The sequence below is a fragment of the Lepus europaeus genome, chromosome 20, assembly GCF_033115175.1.
Source record: "Lepus europaeus isolate LE1 chromosome 20, mLepTim1.pri, whole genome shotgun sequence".
Classification (NCBI taxonomy): domain Eukaryota; kingdom Metazoa; phylum Chordata; class Mammalia; order Lagomorpha; family Leporidae; genus Lepus; species Lepus europaeus.
In genome coordinates this window covers 36,165,586-36,192,579 of record NC_084846.1, presented here as the reverse complement: position 1 = coordinate 36,192,579, position 26,994 = coordinate 36,165,586, and the positions used below count along the sequence as shown (strand labels likewise).

The 26,994-nt window shown below is 41.7% G+C and overlaps 1 protein-coding gene across 4 annotated transcripts in view; it reads right to left on the bottom strand.

Annotated features, from left to right (window-relative positions):
• BBS9 (Bardet-Biedl syndrome 9) overlaps positions 1 to 26,994 on the bottom strand; it is a 445,045-nt gene that overhangs the window by 75,581 nt on the left and 342,470 nt on the right. For 3 of the 4 annotated variants that reach the window (XM_062178843.1, XM_062178842.1, XM_062178844.1), the window contains one exon: positions 21,376 to 21,558. The exons of the other annotated variant lie outside the window; for it this stretch is intronic. In XM_062178843.1, coding sequence (XP_062034827.1) covers positions 21,376 to 21,558 — 183 coding nt within the window. The remainder of the gene's footprint in view (positions 1 to 21,375; positions 21,559 to 26,994) is intronic. 4 annotated transcript variants of the gene reach the window in all.

The following is a 26,994-nucleotide window of genomic DNA, read 5'->3' as shown; positions in this document are numbered from 1 at the left end:
CTAAGTATAAGCTACCAACTGTCATTCTCCAATATCTTTACTCTGAAGTGGTCTATTGGGCTTTTGGAGTTCGCTCTTCAGCATGACTCAAAAGCTGTAAAAATCTACTCAAAAGTATACCAGAGTGTAGGCTTATTTGTCCCTCTGAAAAAAATCAAGCAAGTGTCTTTCTACTGAATGAAAATTTAAAACCTGTTTAACAAAATAAATAAGCTAAGTGACCTTCCTAGAGTTGAGCTGTATAAACAAGACACACAAGTTCACTTCAAACCAAACTAATCCAATACTTTCATTTTTAGCTCAAGTTTTGTCAGGATATTTGCACTTGACCTGGACTCCCATCCTGACCTCAATGCTTCAGATAGAGGAACACAAAGCAGATTCTTTGAATTATCATGAAACTTGACCCTGGCTAGCCATAATCAGTCAAAAAAAAAAAAAAAAAAAAAAAAAAAAAGGAAAGAAAAGCAATACATCTCCCATGGAGATGGAGACAGTCATCTTGATGAAACATTTAAGTTTGTTTTAGATGAAGGATTACAATTATATGAACATAGAAGCAACTTCCTAAAAAATAAAATTAAGATTGGAACATCAAATTGATAATGAAGATTCCAAGGGAAAGCTGCCTTTTTTAAAAATTTTATTTATTTGAGAGGTGAGTTACAGACAGTGAGGCAGAGAGAAAGGTCTTCCATTTGCTGATTCACTTCCCAAATGACCACAATGGCGGAAGCTGTGCCAATCTGAAGCCAGGAGCTTCTTTCGTGTCTCCCACACGGGTGCAGGGGCCCAAGCACCTGGGCCATCTTGTACTGCTTTCCCAGGCCACAGCAGAGAGCTGGATGAGAAGAGGTGCAGCCAGAACTAGAACCAGCGCGCATCTGAGATGGCCGCACTACAGGTGGAGGATTAACCTACTGTGCCAGAGCACCGGCCCCTGAAAGCTGCCTTTTGTAGACTAGATCATTTGAACCAAATTTCCCACTGAGAATGAGAAAAAAATATTTAAAAAACATTCTTTGAAGAAATAGGAAAGTTAAAAATATAGTAAAAATTACCAGGTCAAGAACTAGGGGACGATGGTGGCTCAGGAAGGCGAACCCAGCGTTTGAGCCGTTTTTCCCCAAAGTGATGAGCTATGGGGCGTAACATACAACACACAGCCTTCACACATTCACCACCTCACACTGTGACTGTACAGTAAGGCCTCCTTATTACGGAAGGCTGCATCCCAAGACCCCAAATGGATGCCTGAGCCCCAGGAGAGTACTGAACCCTCTATGTCCATACTTATCAATGATGAAGTTTAATTGATAAGTGAGGCACAACAGAAAATAATAAACCAGAATTATATACCATTATACAAGTTATTTAATACTTATGAATTATTTGCTTCTGAAGTTTTCCATTCAATGATCTCAGACTTCAGTTGACTAAGGGTAACTGAAATTGCATAAAGTGCAACAGTAGATAAGGGGGACTACTAAACTTGCTTATCACATTTCTATGAAAGAGGCAGATGGGCCACAAAAAGTAGATTAGATTAGAAGTCAGAAGACCTAGATTGAATTGTGACTTTATTTTCATTCTGAGTCTGTTTTCTCATCAATAAAAAAAAAAAATCAAGACAATAATATTTCCTTTGCCTGGTGCTTGTTAAGATTTAATGGCATATGCTTAGCAATTACAGGGTGTTAATTCCATGCCATTATTCTTACTTGTGAGAGTGTTCTCCAAAAGCTGATCTTTTCTGAGCCGGTTCGTGGGATTAGTAACAGCAGCAGAAATAACAGCAACACCAATAATAAGACTAAAAACTATTAAGGGCTTCTTATATGCTAAGCAAGTGTTCTTGGAATTTACAAGTGCTATTGCAGTTCATTCTCCCCATAACCCTAAGAGGTAGGCATTATAACTTTTAAGAAGAAGATTAATTTGAGAGGCAGAGTAAGAGAGACAGACAGACAGACAAAGGACAGGTCTTCCATCTGCTGGTTCACTCCCCAAATGGCTGCAATGGCTCGAGCTGGGCTGTTTAGTAGTCAGGAGCCTCTTCCTGGTCTCCCACATGGAAGCAGGGGGCCCAAGCATTTGGCCCATCTTCCACTATTTTCTCAGGCCATTAGCGGGGAGCTGGATCAGAAAGGGAGCAGCCAGGACTCAACAGGCACCCATATGTGATGCCCGCGCTGCAGGCTTCTCACTGAGGCTTTAGATATAAGCTTCTTCATCATAAATGATATAATTACTAAAAGCAGGAACTGCATAGGATCCATGACTGTATGGCTCTATACCCCATGTTCTTGGCCTGTATGCTACTATGTACTTCTGTCCCATTTTGTTATATGTATCTCAATATAATGTTATCAGATCTGCTTAGCCTCCTCTTAAAATACTGAGCTTTAGAAAAAAAACTTCCCATAAAAAATTTCTTTAGCATCATCAACATATTCACAGAACCAGAATTTAAATCAGTTTCTCTGCCCATGTGAATAATCTGCATATGACTACATGAAACGTCATTGCATAATCAAACACACATTGATCTGTGCCAGTCTGGTTGAATCAGACTTCTCTTAAAAGCTTTTAGCTCTACACAGACGTCTCAAACAGATATCCAGGAGTGACCTCCGCACACCATCATCCTTAAGAACATAATGGTCAGGGCTGGCGCCGGGGTTCACTTGGTTAATCCTCTGCCTGTGGCGCCAGCATCCCATATGGGCACCAGGTTCTAGCCCCGGTTGCTCCTCTTCCAGTCCAGCTCTCTGCCGTGGCCCAGGAAGGCAGTGGAGGATGGCCCAAGTGCTTGGGCACCTGCACCCGCATGGAAGACCAGGAAGCAGCACCTGGCTCCTGGCTTTGGATCTGCAGAGTGCCAGCCGTAGCAGCCATTTAGGGAGTGAACCAATGGAAGGATGACCTTTCTCTCTGTCTCTGTCTCTCTCTCTCTCTCGGTGTCTATAACTCTACCTGTCAAATAAATTTAAAAAAAAAAAAAAGAACATAATGGGAACATAATGGTCCATCTTGACTCTGATGAGTCTAAATTTTAGATGCTCATTGCAGGAATTCAATGAGAACACTTGGAGTTGCCATGCCCGTTATCAGATCATAAGACATTTGGGGCCCTAGATTCCCCAAGTATCCATGTATCTGATGGAGCTAGGAAAACCTCAGTGATATCTAGGATAAGAGAAGATCTACGTGAGTAAACCCCTCTAACAATGTTATTTAAGAATCTCAAAGAAGAGGGAATGACCAAATTCAGGGGGAAAAAGTCTAAAGATACATAAAACCACTGATTTAAGTGTAAAGCAATACAGGATCCTTTTGCTCCCGTTTTTCTCTTTTCCCTTTAATTAGTTTGGATTTTCCAGGACCACCCAGAAGTTTCACTATTTTAGGATGTGGCTACCTACTTCTTTTTTTGACCAAGGTCACCAATGGATATGGAGCCGCTACAGGAAGGCCCACATATTTGATGCCTATTTCTGTTTTCTTCAAACAGTATTCATGTCTGGAGACAAAGTATCTAGAATGATATCTGAAATGATTATACAATGATAGTGTCATTTTGCATGGTGATCCATCTAAGGAATGCATAGCAGTATAAATCTCAAAGCTGTATAGTAATTAGTTATGAAGTGGTATGTTTTTCCTTGTACTGATCCGTATTTTAAATGTCTTTGTCCATTACATAAAGCATTAGTGTGAGTCCATATAGTCATTTATTTTAAAAACATTTATTTAAAGCTAAACTGGTGTAAGATGTTACACTAAATACTGTGTTTATAAAGCAAAAAAAAAAAAATGGTGACTTAAATATGGATCCTACCTTCAAGTAACTTACACTCAAGTAATAAGAATGCATATAAGTATTGATGTAGAAAATGAAATGTATTTAGAGGTTTAGACAAAGAGATTTAGGAATGATCTGTTTAGCCCTCCCTCCCCCATTTCTCAGCCCCCTTCCTCAAATACCAAGAATGACTTGTCAAACAAAAGTTATTCAAGACAGAAAGGTCTGTCCACTTGTCTAACACATAGGCTAGTGTTTTTGGCAAAAATCAAATAGCTTAAGTTCCTTTTAATGTTACATAAGGCAAACCACAAGTTGCTTCCATTTGCAGGGCTTTCTATCAGAGAATTCGGCACAGGTATTCATAACTACAAAACGGAAATCTATACCTATCCTTGCTAAAGTAGTAAAAGTGAGGAAGAGGAAAAATTCAACACAATCCCCTGGTCTGAAGTTCTCCCATTGGGCCAGATTGTTCATTTTTGTGAGGTTCCAGAGTTTGGGTTGAAATCTTGCCTGTTACTTTCTAGACGTGGGACCTCAGGGATATCTCCCATCTATAAATTGGAACTAACTGTCCTGAAACAAGTATAAGAGCACAAGTAATTTGAGAGCTGATACAAGAAGTGCTAATGGGGTTTGAGGAGTAAGATGGAGGAGCCTTGAAGGGCATGCTATAAGAGTTACTGTTGGCCGGCGCCACGGCTCAATAGGCTAATCCTCCGCCTGTGGCGCCGGCACACCAGGTTCTAGTCTCGGTCGGGGCGCCGGATTCTGTCCCGGTTGCTCCTCTTCCAGTCCAGCTCTCTGCTGTGGCCCAGGAGTGCAGAGGAGGATGGCCCAAGTGCTTGGGCCCTGCACCCCATGGGAGACCAGGAGAAGCACCTGGCTCCTGGCTTCGGATCAGTGCAGTGTGCTGGCTGCAGCATGCCAGCCACAGCGCCCATTGGGGGGTGAACCAACGGTAAAGGAAGACCTTTCTCTCCGACTCTCTCTCTGTCCACTCAGAGGAATGAGGAAGCTGGGATACTAATCTACCAAATCCCTTCAGTCACTGGCTAAGCTTGGTGGCCACACAGCCTCTGCCAAACAAAGGAAAGTCAGCAGGCAAGAAACGGCAGGTGTTTGGCAGGTGGAAACTTCAGGAATGGCGAGCGATGAAGAGATGGGTAAGGCACTCCCAGAATCTGCTACAAACGTCATACTTCAAATGGACAGAGTGGGAATTAAATCAGGTAACACATGAAAAGTGCTTGGTCAATGCCTAGCATAGGATAATGCTCAATGAAAATTCATTTTCTTGGCCAGCGCTGTGGCTTAACAGGCTAATCCTCTGCCTTGCGGCGCTGGCACACCGGGTTCTAGTCCCGGTTGGGGTGCTGGAGTCTATCCCGGTTGCCCCTCTTCCAGGCCAGCTTTCTGCTGTGGCCCGGGAGTGCAGTGGAGGATGGTCCAAGTCCTTGGGCCCTGCACCCACATGGGAGACCAGGAGAAGCACCTGGCTCCTGGCTTCGGATCAGCGCGATGCGCCGGCCGCAGTGGCCATTGAAGGGTGAACCAACGGCAAAGGAAGACCTTTCTCTCTGTCACTCTCTCTCTCTATCCACTCTGCCTGTCAAAAAAAAATTTTTTTAATTAAAAAAAAGAAAATTCATTTTCTTGAATTATAGGGGAAAGGCCTATATTGTGGAGTGTGTATTGAACTCCTTTTTTTTTTTCTTTACAAAAGGGAAATCTTCTAGTTAGTGAAGATTATTGGTCTTGAGATTGCTAAAAACTATATGGAAGATTTATTGGTCCTTCTGAGATTGCTAAAAACTATATGGAAATGATTTTGACCTCGAGTTCAGTCTCCATCGGTTAAAAAGCCATTGCTACTGCTGTTAAATCACAGCAATTAGATTCTATTTCCTAGGAAGCTGGAAAGTATAACCACCCCAAAAGCAGAAAATGAAGCCTATTCCTGCTAACGGTATCAGTGGTTTCATCTGCAAAGTCTTATGCCCTGCAGGGAGAGAGAAGAGCTGTGCTCCAGTGTTTTGCACCAAGTACGTATCAGTGGGATCCAAGTTCCTGTGTTAAGCAATCTGCCACATTAAACAGGACAGTGGCAGAGACTCAACCTTCATCGCTTCTCGGTGTATTTGTGGCTTTCTCTTCAGAAATCAACAATGGGTAAGGGCTTTCCTATGTATAGGAAATGTACTTCTGGTCAAGGATGCCTGCTCCAAGATGGAAAATCAAGGTCTTGCCTTTTGCTATAACTTCCTGCCCGCAATTCAAACCATTCACTTCTTTTCATAAAAGAAGGCTATCATTACAGTTCTTTCACTCTGTGCTGTACAATTCTGTTCTATCAGTTGCCGGATATTTCCCCACACATTCTATCATCCATGAAGCAGGGCTGTGTCATACTCAGTGGCTTCCAGGCTCCAGTCATGCTGTCATGGTCGCTGCCTGCGGACGCATACCCTGTATCTGAGCTGTTCATATCACATTACTTCCATTGACTTATGACCCATGTTCATCATCACCTGTTGAGTTAACTGTAGCTTAAAATATCTTAGAATTTTAAGGTAACATTGAACCAAAAGGTTATTGTGTGTACAGAAAAGCATAGAAATAGAGCAGTTGGAAGCATAAACTTGAATCAGTGAAAGCAGCATTCACATCTGAAGAATGACAGCAACCTCATGTTTTCTTGCAAGGCAAAAGCTACATGTCTTCCAGGAAGGAAGAGAAGATCCCTAGAAAAGAAACTATGTGATGTTTTGTTACTGAGACATATACACATACACTAGTATTCTTTGCCAAGCAATATAACTGGAGTCAGGAAAAGTTGTCAGGTCTCTGGAATAGACATGGTTTCACTAGTTCAGATACCATACAGAGCTATCGTTAGACTACTGAACATCAATTTGCCTACAATTTCCTACTGATTTTGAACAGAAGCTTAATTTCCAACTTTTGATTCAATTCAACAGGGAAAAAGATGTGAAACTTTGAGTTTAGTCAACAGGGAAAACTCTCAGGATGGATATTAAGATTCAGAAAAAAAAAAAAAAAACCATGAAGGCAACAGTGACACATTCTGAAGAAGTGCTGTATCAATCACATTCTTCCTGACAAACCATACAGTGTCATAAGAAGAAACAGACTGGGGCCGGCACTGTGGCACAGCGGGTTAATACCATGGCCAGAAGTGCCAGCATCCCATATGGGCACCGGTTTGAGACCCGGCTGCTGCACTTCCTATCTAGCTCTCTTCTGTGGCCTGGGAAAGCAGAAGATGGCCCAACTCCTTGGGCCCCTGTACCACATGGGAGACCTGGAAGAAGCTCCTGGCTTCTTAAAAATTCTGAGTGATAAAAAATGTTACACTATAGTTAACTGACAGGAGTTTTTTTCTAATTGGTCTATAAAATAATGCCACAATTTCCAGCGGATGGCATCTTATTGTTGACACAGAGTAACAATAACTACCAATTCCCAGTCATCTGTCATGTGCCAGGCACCACATTTGGCACCTCACATACATTATCTCCATCAGTTCTCACACAGCCTTCAGAAGTATATAAAGAGTATCCTCATGGAGGCCCATGTGGAACACAATTTTTAAAGTATGGCTTAGCATCTCTGCATTACACTGTTATTATTTCATTCTTTCAGATGATAGAAACAACTAAACACCAAACTGAGTCTGAAATGGTAAAATATGCAAAGGCGGCTCAGTGTGTGGTCTCAAATGCTGAGCTCAAAAACAAGCCATGTAATTTTCAGTTACCTTGTGTAAAATATATAATTTGGATATATATATATATATGAGTGTATATATATACGTGTATATATACACTTTGGTGTCTTATTAAAGACTTTTGTACATACATTTTTTCATTTAATGTTTGTGTTTCAGTAAGTAGATCATAGGCAAACTAATGAAGTCCAGATTATGTAGTTCAAAGGAGAAGTACAGTAAAGGATATACCTGTAATGTAGGAAGATTCCCTGTGTAACAGCTCCCAGCTTCACCGTGTGAGAGGCAGGGAGTCTGCTGTGCTGCGCGCCCCTGACCTGGCTGACAGCTCACTCTGCACAGACTGTGGTTTCCATCAGACTCCAGGAATGCCTTCATGAGGAGGGCACAGGAGTGCCAAGTTCACACACTGTCTTAATCTCACATTCCTCTTCTGTACCATGGGTTTACTGGTTCCATAAGAACGCAAAGCAAAAGCCAGCTGAAATCAAATCCAAACAGCTACTCTCACCTCTCTTCACAGAAGAGCCAGCCCCCGGGGTGGGGACTAGTAAACCACTATATAGATAAAAACCGATGCTCAGATAGCACCACAACTTGCCTAAGGACACATAATAAGTATTTGCTCAAAAAGAGATTTGAACCCCTTCTGCCACAAAGTCCTACTGAATTAAATATAATACAGTTCATATTTTCCTACTAGCATTTGGCTTGCTTTCAGCATTTCATAATTATAAATAGAAACATTGTGGTACCAAACAGATTTTAGTTTACCATCCTTACTACATTAACTTCAATACCGATTTCAACTGTAGGATTAGTTTTATGGCCTGCATTTTCTTAGAAGACTCTTCTGGGAAGATCCTATCAGAAATACGAGGGTCTATTTTACTCCATGCTTGTCAGCATCCTTTTTTACTACACTTGGCTAAATCAGTAAAAATGCAATATACAGAACTGTTGCTTTCACTTGCATATATTTGTTGCTGATACAATTGTACATTTTCATTTCTACTAATTATGAAGATATGAGAGCAAGTATGCATGTGTGTGGTGATCTAGTTATCAATCTATATCTTTCTGAGAAGTAGAGTTAGAAAGGGAGAGACATAGAATAAGGTCTTCCACCCGCTGGTTCACTCTGCAAATGGCAGCAATGGCCTAAGCTGGACTGATCCGAAGCCAGGGGCTTCTTCCAGGTCTCCTACACGGGTGCAGGGGCCCAAGCACTTGGGCCATCTTGTACTGCTTTCCCAAGCCATAGCAGAGAGCTGGATCAGAAGTGGGGCAGCCAGGACATGAACTAGAGCTTATATGGGATGCTGGCACTGCATGCAGAGCCTTGGCCTACTATGCCACAGCGCTAGCCCTTCTATACCTTTTTAACAGTACAGGAGAGACCAAGTTTTCCTCTTATAGAACCCCTAAATACTTTGGGTAGCTTATAAACCAGGCATATAAAATGAAGATAATATGATTCCTTTTCAAAAAATTATGAAATACAGATATTGGAAGAACATCTATAGTTATGAGATATGATGAAAATAAATGGAGTAGGCCATTGAAGTGAAATGGACACTATGAGAGACAATGACAGGATCAGCCCTTGTCTTGACTGTTGAGGAACAACTTACTATTTTATTCCTTTTAGTATTGTTGTTGTTGTTGTTGTTGTTGTTGCTGTTTGTTCTACATAACACCACTGGTTAAACTCTGTAATCAATGCACAATCATTCTTAGGCGTTTAAAATTAACAGAAAAGTGATCTATGTTAAACATAGGAGTGGGAATAAGAGAGGGAGGAGATATATAGGTTGGCACATGCTCACTCGGACTTACCTCCAATGGTGTAACTAGAAATGTGCCAGGGGATTTCAAATCAATCTTACCAAGGAGGCAGGTACCAATGCCAGCGCACCTGGTAAAGTGATAAGTATAAATACACAACCAATCAAAAAGATAGGGTATGTGTCAAAGAGATTTCACAAATAAGACCAGTGTAAGCAAATAATGAAGGATAGAATTAAAAGGGAGAGAATGATCCTGCAGGGGAAGCAGGACACACAGCAGACTCATAGAATGGCAAATGCCCAAAATAGCACTCCTGCCTCAGAATCAACCCTTGGGACATTCGGATCTGGCTAAAAGGTCCATGAGAGTCTCACAGGCATGGAAAGCCATGACACGGTGGCAAAAAACAATCTAAATGAAAGACCCTGGTGAACAAGACCCCAGCAGAAGGAACAGGCCATCAAGGAGGGAGGCGCCTTTCTCTGAAGGGAGGAAGGAACCTCCACTGTGACACGGCCTTGACTAAACAAGTTCAGAGTCGGTGAACTCAAGGGACTTCCGTAGCCTAGACAGCTCATAGCAAGAGTCTCGGGTGATTGCTGACGTCATAAATAAGAGTGCCAATTGTAAAATCAACAACGGGAGTCACTGGGTACATGCTCCCCACGTAGGATCTCTGTCCTTAATGTGTTTTACTATGAAACGTAAAAACACTACTAGTCGAACAATACCCTATACCTTGTGCAGTTGTGTGAGTGCAGCCTGTTGAAATCCTTGCGGCGCCGCAGCTCACTAGGCTAATCCTCCGCCTTGCGGCACCGGCACACCGGGTTCTAGTCCCGGTCGGGGCACCAATCCTGTCCCAGTTGCCCCTCTTCCAGGCCAGCTCTCTGCTGTGGCCAGGGAGTGCAGTGGAGGATGGCCCAAGTGCTTGGGCCCTGCACCCCATGGGAGACCAAGATAAGCACTTGGCTCCTGCCATCGGATCAGCGCGGTGCGCCGGCCGCAGCGCGCCTACCGCGGCGGCCATTGGAGGGTGAACCAACGGCAAAAAGGAAGACCTTTCTCTCTGTCTCCCTCTACTGTCCACTCTGCCTGTCAAAAAAGAAAAAAGAAAAAAAAAAGAAATCCTTGCTTAGTATATACTAAGTTGATCTTCAGTATATGAAGGTAATTGAAAATGAAACTTGATAAAGGGCGGGATGGGAGAGGGGAGGGCCACGGGAGGGAGGGAGGTTGGGGGGGGGAGCCACAACAATACGAAAGTTGCACTATGTAAATTCACATTTATGAAATTAAAAATTAAAAAATAAATAAAAGAGAACCAAAGAGAAAGTGAAGGAGAAAGTGGAGGAGGAGGAGAAAGTGGAGGAGGAGGAGAGAGAGAGAGAAGGAGAAGGAGAGAGAGAGAGAAGGAGGAGGAGAAAGAGAGAGAGAGAGAAGGAGGAGGAGAAAGAGAGAGAGAAGGAGAAGGAGAAAGAGAGAGAAAGAGAGAGAGAGAGAAAGAGAGAGAGAGAGAGAAAGAGAAAGAGAAAGAGAAAGAAAGAGAGAGAGAAAGAGAGAAAGAGAGAGAGAAAGAGAGAGAGAAAGAGAAAGAGAGAAAGAGAAAGAGAAAGAGAGAGAGAAAGAGAGAGAAAGAGAGAAAGAAAGAGAGAGAGAGAGAGAGAGAGAAAGAGAAGAGAAAAGAAATGGAGTAGGGCATTTAGTCCAACAGTTAAGATGGCAACTGGGACACCACATTCCACATTTGAGTGCCTAGTTTTGAGTCCAGGTCTGCTTCCCATCTGTTTCCTATGAATGTTCACCCTGGGAAGTCAGCAGACAATGGCTCAAGTACTTGGGTCCCTGAACACACCTGGTAGACTTGGATTGAGTTAGCAATGTCTGGCTTCAGCCTGACCCAACCCTGGCCGTCATGGGTACTTCAGAGAGGGGAGGCAGAAACCACCAGATGAAAGATTTTTTTTCTATTTCTCCGTACTTCACCCTCTTGTCTCTCTGCCTTTAAAAAATAAGATAAACATGATATGAGATTTAGAAAAAGGAAAAGAAATAGAGTATCGGGCAATCTGCAGATGAGTGCCGACGTATGCCTAGCCCCTTTAAGCCAGTGGACATGTGTAAGAATTTGTCCTTACATTTATTAGAACATGAGGCAAGCACTTGGGAGATTTTGAAGTACATAATGAGAGCTACATTTTATCACACCCCCAAGTGAAATTCACAAGATGATAGAAGCCAGAATAAAAGGGAGGAAATGAAAACTGACCTGCTCTTAAAGAAAGCAGATGGAGGGATGAGCAGAGACCATTACTTTTATAAGGAAAAGGCACTGCTGGCCTGGTGTGAGAAAGAGAAGATGCATATATACAGAAAGTCAGCTTTCCTAGAATGATGTGGGGAATTGGGGAATCACAAAAAAATGAGTTTGAGATGAGAGACGGTGGAACAACGGGACTGATGCTCCCAAATGCTGGCACAGGCGTTCACGCTGAACACCGGGGACAAGAGGGTCACGGGAAGCGTGGAAGCGGCTGCATGACAGGAGAGCCGCAGCTGCCGAGTCCAGCAGAGGCAAGCAGGGCACAGCACTGCAGACGCACGGACAGCAAGGCTGCTCTGGACGCCTCTCCAGATGGCCAGGTGGAGAAACAAGGGCCTACGTCATGGAGGTGGCCTGTAGGCCAGAGTAAAGGACCACACACACACAGATGCCGAGACAGAGCTGCGTGTGGGTATAGATCAGAGGGTGAGCTGGTTTCCCAGGAAAGAAAGTCACTAATTTCTACACGTGTGTTTTCAGAAGGATACAGTGTCACAGGAATGTCACAATGACCTTTTGCGATGCGTAGACTCAAACTGGGAGGGGGAAAAGTATAAGGAAATCAAACTGACAAATTTACTTCAAACCAGGAACCACACTGGTAAGCATTATAAAGATAATGCCAATTCTTATTTTCCTCATTGTGGTGGCTTCAATTTTATTTGTTATGTGTATTTAAATCTTGTCTGTTTTGCAAAGAGTTAAGGAACACAGGGTGATGCTCCAATTTTTGTGTTTTTTTTAAAAACTTTTATTTAGTAAATATAAATTTCCAAAGTACAGTTTATGGATTACAATGGCTTTCCCCACCCCCATAATTTCCCTCCCACTCGCACCCCTCCCATCTCCTGCTCCCTCTCCCATTCCATTCACATCAAGATTCATTTTCAATTATCTTTATACGTAGAAGATCGATTTAGTATAGATTAAGTAAAGATTTCATCAGTTTGCACCCACACAGAAACACAAAGTGTAAAATACTGTTTCAGTACTAGTTATAGCATTACTTCACATTGGACAACACTTTAAGGACAGAGATCCCACATGAGAATTAAGTACACAGTGACTCCTGTTGTTGACTTAACAATTTGACACTCTTGTTTATGGCGTCAGAAATCTCCCTAGGCTCTAGTCATGAGTTGTGAAAGCTATGGAAGCCTCTTGAGTTCGCCAACTCTGATCTTATTTAGACAAGGTCATAGCCAAAGTGGAAGTTCTCTCCTCCCTTCAGAGAAAGGTACCTCCTTCTTTGAGGGCCCCGTTCTTTCCACTGGGATCTCACCCGCAGAGACCTTTGATTTTTTTTTTTTTTTTTTTTTTTTTTTTTTTGCCAGAGTGTCTTGGCTTTCCATGCCTAAAATACTCTCATGGGCTCTTCAGCCAGATCTGAGTGCTTTAAGGGCTGATTCTGAGGCCAGAGTGCTGTTTAGGACATCTGCAATTCTATGAGTCTGCTGTGTATCGAACTTCCCATGTTGAGTTCCTCTAGTTTAAAATGTGTAAATAATATCAAACGTGTCCATTAAAGCATTATGATACAGACATGAGCAAAGTTTAAAAGTTATAGATCACAACTTGCACATTTTATTCCACTTAGCTCCTATTCTGAGGTATTTCAGTTATTTCAAGTTTCTGAACAGCAAGCATGTCATCAGAAGGGCCCTAAAGACACGCTACATTCAACTCTGGCAGGGTAGAATATCATTCAATTAAATAACACTAGTTGCATCTAACTAGCAATGACACAGGGTATGTGGCCCTTATGAACGTGAAACTAACTCTTTTGTGTTTATTTTGCTGGCTAAGATCATGGGAATTACTAAAATATTTACTTTCTGCTCTGTGTTCCCATAGACAGCTGTAATTGTGATGCTACTTTAGCAGTCATGAAGGCAGACTTAATACTGACACCAGACTTCCTCCTTTTGTTTGCCTTTTAAGAAGTGGTCATTAATAATGGTAATGATTAGTCCTCTTGGTCATCATTCAATCCAGACAGCAGGCACAATGGCCCTTACATCAAACCTGACCTGTGACGTAGAACTCTTTAAATCTTGTAAGTGATCCCTGATAAGTCCCTCCACACAATAGAATTTCCTATTATAAACATCTGTTTTCTCACATGAACCATGTTGAACACGTTAAAAATAAGCTTTTCCATATCAGTATGTAAAAGGAATAATCAATCAAAACAAACAAACAAAAAGGCTGAAGGTCCAAGTCTCCTTCCCCCACAGATGTAAACATCTATCTAAACTTTCCCAGGGAATTTTAAAAGTCGGTACTAGGGAAGGTAATCTTTCAACTTTTAAGAACACAGTTAAGCTTCTCTTTTATAGAAAAAAATTGATAATATCTAATAAAGGTATGGAATATGCCTTTAAAGAAAACAAAAAGGCAAAATGTCATACTGTGCCAATATTCCTTCTAATTCTAGGATTCTACGCAATGAGGTTCCAAAAGCAGTACACTGTTGCTCTTTGCATTAAAAACTCCTGTACACTATGAGAAAGAGTGACTTGATCAGCCCTTGTCCTGACTGTTGATGTACAATTTAATACTTTATCCCTTTTAGTATTTTTTTTGTTCTAGTACTATTGGTTGAACTCTGTAATTAACACACAATTATTCTTAGGTGTTTAAATTTAACTGAAAAGCAATCCCTGTTGAATATAAGAATGGGAATAAGAGGGAGGAGATGTACAATTTGTGACATGCTCAGTCGGACTTGCCCCAAATGGTGGAGTTAGAAACGTGTCAGGGGATTCCAATACAATCCCATCAAGGTTGCATGTACCAATGCCATCTCACTAGTCCAAGTGATCATCTTCAGTTCATAAATGATCACACTGATAGGTCTAAGAGTCAAGGGGATCACACAAACAATACTAGTGTCTGCTAATACTGATAGAATAAAAAAGGGAGAGAATGAACCAACATGGGAAGCGGGATACACAGCAGACTCATAGAATTGCAGATGTCCTAAACAGCACTCTGGCCTCAGAATCAGCCCTTAAAGCACACAGATCTGGCTGAAGAGCCCATGAGAGTATTTTAGGCATGGAAAGCCAAGACACTCTGGAAAAAATAAAAACAAAAAAACAAACAAACAAAAACCCTAAATGAAAGATCTCTGTGAGCGAGATCCCAGTGGAAAGAACGGGGCCCTCAAAGAAGGAGGTACCTTTCTCTGAAGGGAGGAGAGAACTTCCACTTTGGCTATGACCCTGTCTGAATAAGATCGAAGTCGGCGAACTCAAGAGGCTTCCATAGCCTTGGCAACTCATGACTAGAGCCTAGGGAGATTTCTGACGCCATAAACAAGAGTGTCAAATTGTTAAGTCAGCAACAGGAGTCACTGTGTACTTACTCCTCATGTGGGATCTGTCCTTAAAGTGTTGTCCAATGTGAAGTAATGCTATAACTAGTACTGAAACAGTATTTTACACTTTGTGTTTCTGTGTGGGTGCAAACTGATGAAATCTTTACTTAATCTATACTAAATCGATCTTCTACGTATAAAGATAATTGAAAATGAATCTTGATGTGAATGGAATGGGAGAGGGAGCAGGAGATGGGAGGGGTGCGAGTGGGAGGGAAATTATGGGGGTGGGGAAAGCCATTGTAATCCATAAACTGTACTTTGGAAATTTATATTTACTAAATAAAAGTTAAAAAAAAAAAAACTCCTGTACAGTCAGGTGAACACAAATGAACATGAGAACTGGAGTTCTAATTTCTACAGCCCTGTAGAAAAACAGACACAGCTCCTTCTTGCTGTCTTACCATCTGCTGAATATACACTTAGTCATCTCAGCTGTTTCCTATGATAATGAGAAGCATTCTTTACGGACATCAGGAGGGGCACAGAAGATTCATCTACCCCCAACCCCAAGTTACGCTCACTACCTAGAATGCAGCTTTTAAAGGAGTCTGAGGCCATGGGCAGGCCCAACAGGAAAGAATTTGTGATTGTAATGTCTATGAGGGCCATATGAAGAGGGAGTAGCTGCACTTGTGCCAGCTTCTTGTCTCGCCTTTCTGTAGATGCATAAATCTTCCCAGAGAAGTTCCCGATTCCTGGGATGATGTCTGGACATTGCTGCTCCTAGGATACCAAAATAAGGGCTGCTAATGCAAACACCATGGCGTAACTTAATGTCAGTCTCCTAACTACTTTTGTTGATGTATTAAAAATACGCACAGATTGTTAATGGAAAAACTTTCTTCATGACCAACAGTGCTATCTAACAGCACGTTCAACATAATGGAGCTATTCTGTAAGTAGATTGTCCAGTGTGGTGGCCATGGGAATATAGAGCAGTTGAAATAAGGCCAGTGTGATTTTATTGTTAATTTTATTTCATTATAACTTATTTAAACTTCCTGTGGCACATGGCTAACAGATGGGGCAGCATGGGACTAGAATGTTTGCTTGCAATGCTGTAGTAAAACCACAAAGGATGGGATTCGTTGTATTTACTGAAGTATGCTAAGTACACCTAAAACATAGTAGGTACTTTATAAATATCCACTGAGTGGATAAAAGACTGGATAACAACATTTGCCCTATTAAGCCAATCCCGAGGGATGCCTAGCTTTGTACCCTTTGAACTCTGTGCAGCATCATGGGAGGGAGACATGTAGTAACACAGCACTCTTGGATTCATACCAGTAACATAGCCTTCATCGATCTTGGTAGATATTTTCCAAAGAACTTCAAGAAGAGAGAGGGTCAGAGGCATCTTCAAATTCTGCATTGAGAATTCCAATACTCTGAAATAGCCTGTTACTAGCCCAAAAGGTATGAAAAAGTAATCATTTGAAAAGTTCCTATTAGGTTCTCTAAAGGAATATTATTGTAGTCAAAACTTCAACATCAGGAAGTTGGTAGGGATAAAATTGGATTATCAAATCTACTGATAGAATTGAGTTTAAGAGCTAACCTCTTTTTGGAGATACCAAATAGAACATTTAATGTTTTTTTTAAAGGGAAATGGGATATCCTTACAAAAACACATCTGGCATATATAACTTTCATCACCTTAAAAAAATTACACATAATAGTTCACAACACCAGCATTTATTTGCCCCCAAGTAGTATTGAGAAGTGACAAAAACAGAAGAGCATTACTAAAGAGACAGATCAAATGAAACAATGATGAATTTTACTCCAAATATGATAATGTTTTAAACAAAATACTCATAATATGTTGCAACAAATGTTGCTTATCATTAGGAATAGCAGATCCTAAATACTTTTGGTTTGGAAACCTGATGCTACTAGGGAGAAAATACCCCAGAGTTGATTTTATTGCATTTAGCCTGCCTTACGACACATACCGTCTAATAACAGCACAACAAGTCATTATGCAGAGCCATTTGAAATGTAAATAAAACATCTCCTAGCACTTCCTCATACCTCCTAATACTTGTAGGGACATCTGACCTTGAGCTGAGAGTCTTCTGAAAATGTTCTTCACATGTCTCAAGTTTTCTCCCTGACACATGTACTCTGCCATCCACCCTCAACCAAACCATCTAAATTACATTCAGATTTTTGTGGTATCATAATAACTTCAATATGGGGGATATTTTCAACATTCTGGTAAGAGAGTCCTTTCTTCCCCACCTCACCCTCCCTTCCAAGCTATTTCAGGTTTGCATATTTCATTTTCACATCTCAGTGGGATACCCATCACATAACATTTATTTGTGAGGTCTAAAGGCATAAAGCGGGGGATTGGGAACTAGCATGTCAAAACCACACACTGTATGTGTGTGTCTTAAAGAATGAAAAAGGATTCTTTTTCTCTCAAGACATATAAGCTGTCTCAACAGTCTAAGTCCAAAGCGAATACCACAACCTAATTAAAGATGAAGAGCATAACAAGCGGTATTAAAATGTCTTTTTTGATTCATTCTTCTCCAAGTTATGTTTTTATCAAATGTCTTGTCTCATTAATGACTCCAATAGGCATAATGAGCACACACACCTTCTAATCTCAGTTCAGAAGAGCTGTCGGAATGCTTCTCTACGTATGTTGGGAGGCATGATAGCCGAGAATACACAGGCAGGATAGAAAATGGCGCTCAGAACAAAGTCCATTTACCTGCACAAAGGGATACTGATAGACCCGTAGACAAATGAGGCTGCTTTTACAGAGCTCCCAAGTGGTAAATCCCATAATCTCTTGGGAATCAACTCCTGTATTTAGAACTTGTACTTCTGTGAAGTTCTTTCTTTGAATCTAATCATACTTCAGGGACAGCCATGTGAGCATTTGCACTGTGCAGTCACAAAGGGTCCCTGTGTTGAGAAAGCCCCCCTGCCTGGTTGAATGTCTTATTGTCACCACCTTGAAATTCTTAATTTTATCTTTGAACTTGTATTTTGTAAATGAAGTCTGATGGGGCAATAAAGCAGGTGTATGAAAAGGGAAAATTTGTACAGTAGGCATGCCTCCTTTCCCCTTCTTGCCCCATTCACACACAGCCCTGTGGGCTCAGACTTCCCATGGCCCCATGATGAGAGAGGATTCTGGGAGACTCAGGCAAGTACAAGGAAGACACGCTATGTCTAGATTGAGTGAGGCACTGACCACCTTGAGAGGCTTTCTATAAATTGGAATTGGTTTTGAAGACAGAAGGCAATGTTAACAGCAAAACATGAATGACTAACAAAGCCCATCGCAACCTTCCAAACTCCTGTTTCCTTGCTGTATTAGCCAATCATTGACATGGAAAATGATGATGTAGATGGAAAGGGACAGAGTGACACATACTTGTTTTTCCTTCTAGTACTTCCTTGCTCATCAATACAGTGAAGGTAGAGAGTGTTGATCAACAAGCAAATAAGTCTTGTACAGGAATTCTGAAGTTCTGTAAGAACAATACTTGTGCATGGACAAGCTGCAAGATGCAAACTGAGTAATTATATTGATTCTGCAAATGAGTTTAATGCTCTTTCTTCCATTTCAAAGTAGAAGTACACATTTTAAAGATCAATGGCAAAATTCATCCTAACCATTTTAATTTTTATTACTTAGAATGGCATGAAATAGCAAAGCACCCATGACAAGTGGAAAGAGACTGCAAAATGTTTTGTTGACCCCTGGAGGATATGTTTAAGACTTTAAGTGGATGCCTGATACCACAGAGTACCAAATCCTGTATTTACTGTGCTTTTTCCTATACACACATTTCTATGGTAAGGTTTACTTTATAAATTAGGCACAGGAAGAGATTAAAAACAATCCCATAATGAAAGAGAAATTTTAACAATATATTATAATAAGTTACATGAATGTGATTTCTTTCTCTTGAAAAAGTCTTGACAAATATTAACGTTTTTTGGACTGTGGTTGACCAGTTGAGACTGCAAAAAGTCAACCCATAGATAAGACAGGTACAGTGTTCCCCCTTTAACAGTGCGTTAGGCACTTCTATCTTGCTTGTTGAACAAGAGGCCTGCATTCTCATTTTGCACTGAGCCCTGCAAATTGTGTAGCTGGCCCTGCCCTGCTTCCTTCTGCTAGAGATTACATCCACTCCATCTGTTCGGCCTGCTCACCACTTGTTAGCTTTCACCATTTTCTCCATTCATCTATCCAACAAATACTGACTGTGCGGTGCTCGGGCACGGTCAGGTCCTGAGAACATGAACAGGAATAAATACCAGCACTGCCATCAAGTAGAGTCAAGAAGATGGACAAACAGCCATGAAAAGGTAAAATACTGAATTTATAGAACTCTCGTGAGGACAAGAAATTCTACATGTAAAGTGTACAAACCACCTCCAATACTGATTGCTAATCCACAGTGCTCTATTCAATGATCTCATCTAATTCCTATCAAAACTTATAAGGCAGGTCCTACCTTTAAAGCTACAAAAGAGATCTATAAAACAAAGAACTCAGACCACTGTGATGATTAAGTGATGCAGCCAAGAACTCTGATGCTACCAAGGTTTTTTTGAGGGAGTGGGGGGAGGCAGCTTTAAGTCTTTAACTCCTAAATCTGAGTTCATAAATGATAGCTATCATTCTTATTAAGATGTAACTAACCATTGCAATATTTTCTATTATTGAAGTTAACTTCGTCTCCTTTTCTAGCTTCTCAAAGTTCAATTTTAGTTGTAATTTTGTCTAACTCTGTTACTTGCCACTAAATATATGTATTCCAATTTATTTAGTATTATGCTGAGACCATGAAATACCATTTTTTTCCACTCCCATTCCTTTTGATCTAACATCATTTTGACCTGAATTTGAGAAGTTCAATTTATCTAATAAAACTTGTGATTTTCAAAATTATGTTCATGACTTTGTTCACAGAGGTACAGGGAAGCGGTTACAAGCTAGGAAACAGACAGACCTGGGTTCAAGTCAGAACAACACTGAACTCTCAGAGCCTAGATGTTCTTATATGTTAAATAAACATGAACTTATAAGATAGTTAAGGTACTGTTTTAAGACTAAATTAGATAATTCTTATGAAACACTTAAAATAGCACCTGAGATCTAGTAATCTATTTAAAATACACACACACACACACACACAGCTTTTAGAACTATTTGTAGGCCGGTGCCGTGGCTTAACAGGCTAATCCTCCGCCTTGCAGCGCTGGCACACCGGGTTCTAGTCCCGGTTGGGGTGCCGGATTCTATCCCGGTTGCCCCTCTTCCAGGCCAGCTCTCTGCCATGGCCTGGGAAGGCAGTGGAGGATGGCCCAAGTCCTTGGGCCCTGCACCAGCATGGGAGACCAGGAGAAGCACCTGGCTCCTGGCTTCGGATCAGCACGATGCGTTGGCCGCAGCGGCCATTGGAGGGTGAACCAACGGCAAAAAGGAAGACCGGAAGACCTTTCTGTCTCTCTCACTATCCACTCTGCCTGTCAAAAAAAAAAAAAAAAAAGAAGTCTGGAAAATACCAAAGTTTTTAAAGCAAAGTAATTTTGCTTTAAATTAAATTTAAAAAGAACTATTTTTAGTACATTCTCATATCTTGGTTTAAAAACTGATTTGAAATGATCTTTTGCCATGAAATGTACAAAAAAAAAAAACTACTAAATTCAAAGGTCTCTAATTTCCAAGATGTACATTATTTCCTTGTAAGTAAAAACACATAAAACATTCCCCAGAATGGTACCTGGTAAAATATAACCGCTATGCTTCAGGGACCCAAGATGTTTTTATTTAAGTGATTTTTCACTAAAACTCTAAATACCACCCTCATGGAGAGACCTTTTCATTCTAAACGGCCTATCCCAGATTCAAGGGTAAGAGAGCTTATAAACTATGCATAAAGAACTCTGTCAGTTTTAGCAAGGCCATCTCAGTTCTAACTTTTGAGGGGACACTTAAATTTAAGAACATTGAGCAAATTAAAATGGCCGCCCTGTTTGCTCTGGCGGAAAGGGAGAGGATTAGCTAATCTGAAGTTTGTTCCATCACTCAGTCCGTCAAAGCACTGTTTCCCTGGCTTCCCGGTGATTGAAGAGCACATAAAAAACAGAGTGGATGCCACATAAAAACGGACTACAGACCTATTTTGAAAGAGCTCGAGGGAAAAAAAGCCCTTTGTTTAACAGTTTTGTTATGGTTTAAAGAGAAAGAAAACAGCACTTCTGTAGAATACTATGGCTCCGTTTGATACCTTCGAACACACCATAGCCATGCGACATCGCTGGCGGGTCCTTACCAATTCCTGTGTGTCTTCCTGTAGAGGCAGAAACGCTGCTTCCAGAAGCGCAAGCTGATCGGTGCTGAGCTTCTGCCACAACCCGAGCAGCAGGATCAGCAGACGGGTGGCACTCTGCAGCCGGCTCAGGGACTGCAGCAGGTCGCCTCTGTTCTCCTCGACCGCATCTGCCAGAGCCGTCACCTGTGCGGTGATAGACTCCAGTTAGCCAGACGTCACCGCTCCCGAGCCCGCAAACTACATTTGGCACAGCCCTGTTTTTCTTTAAAACAACTTGATGAACTTTGTCTTGCAAACTATGTTGAGTAATAAAACAGTTATCATTCATCTGCTCACTTCCTCCTGTTAAAAAAAGAAAATGCCCAAAGTAATTCCAAATCCATATGGCCAGAAGAAAATTCTTTAATGGAGACATTGCTCTGTGTGTTCTTCACTACTGACTGACCTCCTTCAGTATATGATAATGTAAGTGGCTTCTAATCAAGTTATTGTCTTTATTACTAGCCACGGATTACTCATTAAAATATCCTTATCAAAATAATTGCATTTGCCTTGGAGTTCAAAATTACAAATTCATTATACCTTTTTCAACAAATAACTGGAAAAAAATAACTGGCTTCTCTGATATTAGGATTTATATGTTTCATGTCATTGAGATACCCATTATTTCATATTTGTATCTAAAAACTAGATAATGTTAAACATTCGACTTGTTGAGTAATATCATTTTTAACACAAATGTCAAGCACTAGCCCATGGAGACCTGAAAGAAAAAGTTCAGGGTGTGTTACCTTTATAATGCCAAATCTATTTAGGATAAAATTGGCAGGAGTGAGTTGAATTGGCTTTTTTTTTTTTTATCCTTTTGAATAATCCAGTGGAAAATAGAACTAAAGCAACAATTGGATGGAATATTCAGCACTGCCCACTGGTGCTGTATTTTAATGTCTTGGTGAATTTTGTGCTCATTAAAAGTAATGAACTGACTGCCCAGAGGCTGCAGGCGTCTGACTGTCCCCTGAGCAGAGCAGCAAAAGCCAGGGCAACGTGAGCACCTTTATGTGAGTGCCCACCAGCTGCCGTGGCCAAAACCCAGACGTGATGCCGAAGTCCGGTGCAGACGATCCAGTCGGTGATACTTCCTGACACTGGCCCAAAGGGCTTGTTAAAAAAAGACATCATTCTAATGCATTGAGCCTACAGCTGTGTGGTCTCCCAGATGCCCTGTGAGAGGAGGGGCTGTAAAAGGACAGTCCTCCGAGTGTCCGAGAGACACTTGGAGAGAAATACGGTTTAGGGAAAGGCAGGGCAACGGAAGGGCCTTGTATGAACACGCTACTTGGCTAAGGGCTTGCACGAGTTGTAAAAAGCAATCCCAGTGCGCATGCAACCCTGCAGGGAGTCACAGGGGTTTGGACAGAGACCAGCATTACATACAGTGCATCACCTTACTATGTGCCTAGGACTGTGCTACTTTCCACTTGTGTTCAAAAGAAGTACACAACAGTGCGTAGCCCCAAAAGGATCTTCAAATTTCTTGGAAAGAAAACACATATACAACCAATTAGCGGGAAGAAACACTGCTATACTAATAGCCTAATTGTGCAGAACAGAAAGTAAGTGTGAAAGATGTTAGCAAAGGGAAGGATTACTGTGGGCCAGAGTTAATATCCCTGGGGCCTCTTTTACTCGAATGGGGCTTGGAACTCATCCCTTTCCCATTATTTCAAGAAGTCCCTTCGAAGAGATGGAGAAAGGCCACTTTCCTTAAACCAAAACACCTGGAATCATACGCTTCCTCGACCCTCACCATAATTACAACAGACTCTGCAAAAGTCCAAGTTTATACTCCTGTTCTTCCTGGGAATGTTACCATTTAAGCCTCATTATGCGTCCATAATTTTATCATGCAGATGCTTACCATCAAAAAATCCAAAGCATACAAAGATCAAGGTCATAAACACCCACAGGGTGCCAGGTAAAGCAAAGAATTTGCGGGAAACACTATGGGTAATGCACTGACGACAGACCCAATTTCCACCTTCCAAGAGATCGTAATGAGAAAGGCAAGCGAGTTCAGGAGGCAGATTCGGACCATGTAAGGAGGATGCTCGAGAGGACCGAGGACAGTGCTGTTATCATGATGACCATGTTAGTGACAACCTGGCCAATCAAGGGAGCCCAGGCCACACGGCAAGCACATGGCTCTAGGCCACACAGGTGTCAGTGCCTGTAGTCCTCATACCTCCGATAACACATAAGTGGCATCCTCTCTCTCTCACAGATGAGGACTCTGAGGTTCAGCAGATATAAGACATGTGCCCATAACTCGACAGGCCATCTGTGCCCATGCTTAGAAGGGCTCTGTGCTGGTGTAACACCCTGCTGTCTGTCCTGAACTTCACCATCTGTCCTGAACTTCACCATTTTATTCTTTGAGTTTTTTTTTTTTTTTTTTTAAGGGAAGTCGGTGGGATACTGAACACAAGAGGAGCTATGTGCACTCGATCATGCGAGTCAAATTCTCACGCTTAAAACAGGCACAGATCATACAAAGATTAATGGTAAGAGTCATGCCAATCATTTAAAGTTTAGTTTTTCCTTACTTGGAAAGATATTAAATAGAAAATTAAAAACACCAATCGAAGTTGTGAAGTAGACTACTGAAGAAAGGAAAAAACTGTATTTTAGGAGCTCTTTTAACAGCCCTTTCTTCCTGCCTTTTTAACAAGCAAGGGTCCCTCATATTCATTTTGTACGGATATCTGCAAATTAAGCAGCCAGCCCGACCACACACCTAGTAAAACAAAGAACAGGATTCAAACATTGGGGTCTATTATACTCCAAAACATGCTTGAGAGGAGAAGCACTCAAGGTTCAGGGCTGGTGCACTGCTACTCACTGTTGGGAGTGTAGAGGGCCTTCGAAAGGAAAGGGTAGAGGAAGAAGGAGGAGTGCGCTGGAGGTGACTAAGCTAAAGAGAAAGAATTGTTTGATTTTCAGGAATTTTGCAAGCCAGTTAAACATCGCCATTACTAAAAATTAAAACAAAAGTAAATAAAGTACTTTAAAGCAAAAGTGATAAGCAACTGGGACTCAATCATTCCTACTATGGTACTAGGCTCTTGAGGTTCTTCACACCTATTGAGTCTGTATGTTGGAAACACTTCCCAGCAAGGAGCTAATGGCTACCTCTTCCCAACTCTACGTTCGGAGATATCACACTGATGACTTGAAAAATGGTCCCAAGGAAATAAGGTACACTTTGAGTTCCAGCTACTCTCCCTGTCACCCCATTCCACCCCATGAGTCACTTTACCCTTAAAAAAATAGAGGCCAGTGCTGTGGCATAGCAGGTAAAGCTGTTGCCTGCAAATGCCAGCATCCCACATGGGTGCCAGTTCAAGTCCTGGCTGTTCCACTTCTGATCCAGTTCCCTGCCAATGCACCTGGGAAAGCAGTGCAAAGTCTCTCCACATGAGCGTTGGATGAAGCTTCTGGCTCCTAGCCTGCCTCTCCCTCTGTAACTCTGCCTTTCAAATAAATAAATCCTAAAAAATAGATATTGGGTCAGGGCACTTTAAAAGTGAAGGAAACTACATGAGAAAAGCATTAAAGCAGAAAAGCAGAGGATGCTTGTTTGGGAAAGAACTACCATTCCACTCTGGGAAACACAAGGATGACATTAAAGCAGCTCAGCTGGCTTGCCGCCGCAAGGCCCCAGAATGTTACAATGAAGAGCGCGCACTTGACTCTGTAGGCACTGGGGAGCCACGGAGTATTTCGGGTGTGGGCCTTTCTTGACGGAGGCTGCACTCTAAGCAGTCAGTGGATCGTAATAAATATTTGGGGCATTTGCTAGGACTTAAGTGAAGCCTTTATGCACGTTCCTCACTATCAGGGGAAAATTCTCACTAAGTGTAACAGCATGTCAGTTCATGGACCCACCCAACTTGCTAAACACAGCTGTGGTGGATGAACGACTCAGTGAGACAGCAGCCCAAAGCCACAGGCTCTTTCCTGAGCAGGGCCCAAGACACATTAATACGAGAGCAGCATTGTCTCTCTCTGTTCAGTCTCAGTGGATGGATTGCTGTGCCATTGTGGAAAGAGTCTGCTATCCCCAAGTGGTCATGGAAATTGGAAAGAATTGGGATAAACAATTCCTTATGTAAATTACCCCCAAGGACAATCTCCCTGACCTACTGGCCAGCATGAAATACTAAACAGACCTCCATGTTCTCAATTTAGTTTTACACGTAACAGCCAAGTTTATACTTTGTTCTCCATGAGAGCCAAATGAATCTAGCAGAATTAGCCCAGTAAGAAGGGCTGGGAAAACTAGACCATCAAGACTGAGGTCTGTGTGACCAGGACCTAGAAGAGCTCACACTGTTCACCTGGAACTGAAAACAGAGGCCAACCAGCTCCAGCTGCGAGGACTTACACTGGGGTGGGGGAAGGCGGAGGGGTTCAGGGCTCACCACCAGCTGAACAAGATGTGTGTTCCCTAGTGTTCAATAGGACTAAAGAAAGGAAGGGCTTTAGGAAACAATAAATGCTAACAGCGTCAAGCACAATGTGTTGATGACCTTTGTTTTGCTTTTTCAAATTGAAGGTTTCCAAATAAAAGGGAGACCCCAAAGGACATCTCTGTCCGGCTGCCATATCAGATGATGCCAAAGTAATGAGGCAGCGGCCCAGGGAGCTGCTTGCAGGAAAATGCTCAACTCATAAAGTGAGTGTGAAATTAATCCCAAATATTTCCAGCTGCCAAGATAGCCTCTAAAATTGGTTACAGAAAAGCAGCAGCAGCAACAGCAGACATGAATCACACTATGTGAACATGGACATGTCCAATTTCTTCACCTAAACTTACTGTCCAATCTGCTTCCAAATTTCATGTGTGGCACACGGACCCCGCTGCATTGCTGTTTAGCTGTCATGTACTGAGGTCTGGCTGTGAGCCAGGCACTCTGCTCAGGGCTGTTCTACCCAAATTATCATTTGGTCCTTTTGACAACTCCTGAGATAGCAATCAGTGATCCCCTCAACCTGGCTCCTGGGAGAGGTGGGGGAGATGGAAGACTACAGACATATGAGTGCACTGCCCATGACTATGAAGACGGGTGGAAAAGGGCAGAGATCCCAACCCCATTTAATGTCTTTCCAGGGAGAACCAGTTCTTCTACACCAATATACAAAAATACAAGGTAGTCCCATAAAGCAATCTAGAATTTTTATCTTGGAAATTAAAGATATTAAGTAAAAACACTACTAATATATTACATCCCAACTAGGCCCGATGCACTTTAGTTAAGATTTCTCATTGTTGGGCCTTTAATATGAGGTTCACTTGAGTTGGTTAGTTTCTGTTCATTGTTGGTTGGTACTGTCTGACGTCACAGTGTAAGGGAAATTAGTTTACAATCTGAGGATGGGAAGTTAACATTACCATGTTTTTTTCTATTAACAAAGGTAATTTTATTAACTATAACCCATAGAGCTAAAAAATATGAGGACTTTGGAAAGCAGCTCTTAGACTTGCTCCTTCAGTGAAGTTACTTTTTGAAAGGTGGTGATGCATTTGTCTCCAAATCTCACATTACAATATTGCCA